At 62.1% G+C, this 1,903-nt stretch overlaps 1 protein-coding gene across 1 annotated transcript in view; it reads right to left on the bottom strand.

Annotated features, from left to right (window-relative positions):
• Positions 1-6: 6 nt before the first annotated feature.
• Positions 7-1,903, bottom strand: part of LOC104130474 (thioredoxin interacting protein) — a gene marked incomplete at its 3' end in the record, with an annotated part of 2,934 nt that continues 1,037 nt past the window's right edge. The window contains 5 exon segments of the mRNA XM_009643518.2: positions 7-171; positions 229-657; positions 793-895; positions 1,231-1,378; positions 1,484-1,556. Of these exon segments, the coding sequence (XP_009641813.2) occupies positions 7-171; positions 229-657; positions 793-895; positions 1,231-1,378; positions 1,484-1,556 (918 nt within the window).

Below are 1,903 nucleotides of genomic sequence, written 5' to 3'. Positions count from 1 at the left end.
CCCCGTTCCCCCCGCTCCTCACCTCCGTGTAGGTGGGCGGCGGCATGAACTTGAACTCGGGGGCGTACATGAAGATGGGGCTGTCGAAGCTGTCGGTGTCGTCCAGGAGGGGCGTGGTGGGGCTCTCCAGGCGGTGGTCTTCAGGGACGATGTCCAGGTAGCACGGGGGGGCTGCAAGGGGACAGAGGGACCGGTGAGCTCACCCATGTACTCCCCCCCCACACACACACAAAACCCCCCCAAACTGGAGGGGAGCTCACAGCGGTGCCCACCCAGGACCCCTCGCGGCGGCCACCGCGCCCCAAAGCGGAGTTTTAGGGGATGTCGGGAACGAGGAGGGGGGGGCGAAGCGTAGCCAGGGAGGGCGGGAGGAGGGGTGCCGGCGCCGGGCGCCGCTCACCTGCAGGAAGTACTCCACGCGCAGGATGTTGCAGCCCAGGATGGAGGGCTTGAGCTTCTTGACGCGGATGGTTTTGCCACGCCAGGACTCGGACATGCCCGAGATGATGTGGTTGCCTCGGACGCAGGAGAGCTTCTGGGTGAAGACCTTGGTCTGCCCGTTGGCCAGGTAGGTGTGCTTGGAGACGATGGCCGCCTTGGGCACCACGATGCGGGAGCAAGTGTTCTCGAAGTCGGCATTGATGCAGATCTCGTCGCCTGGGGAGGGAACCGTGGCGTTAGGACGGTCCGAGCTTTTCCCCCCCGCGGGAAGCTCGTATCAAACCGCTCTCGCGTCTCCGATGCTCCCCCTCTGCTTGTCCCCCCACCCCCTGATGGCGGGCAGGCTCTCACCTTCGCAAAAGCCTTTCCTGTCGATCTGAGCGCTGACCGACACGCGTCCGTCGGGGATGAACATACAGGACACCTTCTTCTCCTTCTTGGCAGCAACCGGGGACTGTGGGGAGACAGGACGGTCACGCAGGGGAAAGGGGCCCAGTCTCCCCCCCCTCCCTCCTTCCTTCCTCTCTTGGCCCAACAGGAGCTTCAAGCTCCCCACGAGGCTCGAGCATGGTGCAGCCAAGGAAAGCAGGACGAGCGCCTCGCTTTCTCCCGCTGTCGCTTTCTAGAAGTAACCAGGGCTCCTTAACAGCTAAGTAGTTAATCCGCGCTCAGCAATAAAGCCTATTAGGGGAGGCTTAGCAGCAGAGGTCAGACTGACCCTCCCCACGGGCCCTTCCCTCTCCCCACGCCTGCCAACACCCAGCCCCGGTGAAGCGAAGCAGCACCCACCAGCAATTCCGGCGTGTTCACGTCGACAGGATCCATCACCTCGAAGCGCTGCTTGATCTCCTGGGTGGGAAAGGACGGGCGCTCCAGGAAAGCCTTCACCCAGTAATCAACGCAGCCGTACTTTCCCTTGAAGGTGGTACCCAGCGGCCTGCGGGGAGAGACGCCTGTCAGGCACCCCTGAAGCAACAGGAGAACTCCCCGTAGCCGGCCGATGTAGTTTTGTTTCAAGAGGCAGCGTTCATCTCGTACTCACCCCTGGGGAAGCTCGAATCCGAATTTGTACTCGTATTTGTTTCCAGGTCTGAGGATTACGGAGCCGTCCCCATCTGGGAAAACAAAAAGGGGAAGGGAAGCGTCAGCTCCGAGGGTTTGTCCTTAAGCATTATCCTCTCTTCTGCTTACACAGGCGGTGACGAAGCCGAGCGCTGCGTGAGCTGGAGCTGCCTCAGCTCCTCGCTAAGAGTCGCCTCCACCCGCCCCCCAAGAACAGCCCGAGAACTCAGCATCTCCTCGAGGCAGGGAAGCGCCGCGCGTTTACAATCTCACTTCTCCTTTCAACGTCCCCATCCGAAGCCGGAACACTGTGTCCCAATGCGCTTCGGTCGCCCTTCCCTCTCCTCCCCACACCCCACTTCCACTTTGTGGGAGTACAGAGCACCCACTTCTCCCCCCC

This window comes from Egretta garzetta, unplaced genomic scaffold (assembly GCF_000687185.1).
Source record: "Egretta garzetta isolate BGI_Z169 unplaced genomic scaffold, ASM68718v1 scaffold678, whole genome shotgun sequence".
NCBI classification, from domain to species: domain Eukaryota; kingdom Metazoa; phylum Chordata; class Aves; order Pelecaniformes; family Ardeidae; genus Egretta; species Egretta garzetta.
The sequence above is the reverse complement of the archived record's forward strand: the minus strand, read 5'-3'. Positions and strand labels throughout refer to the sequence as shown.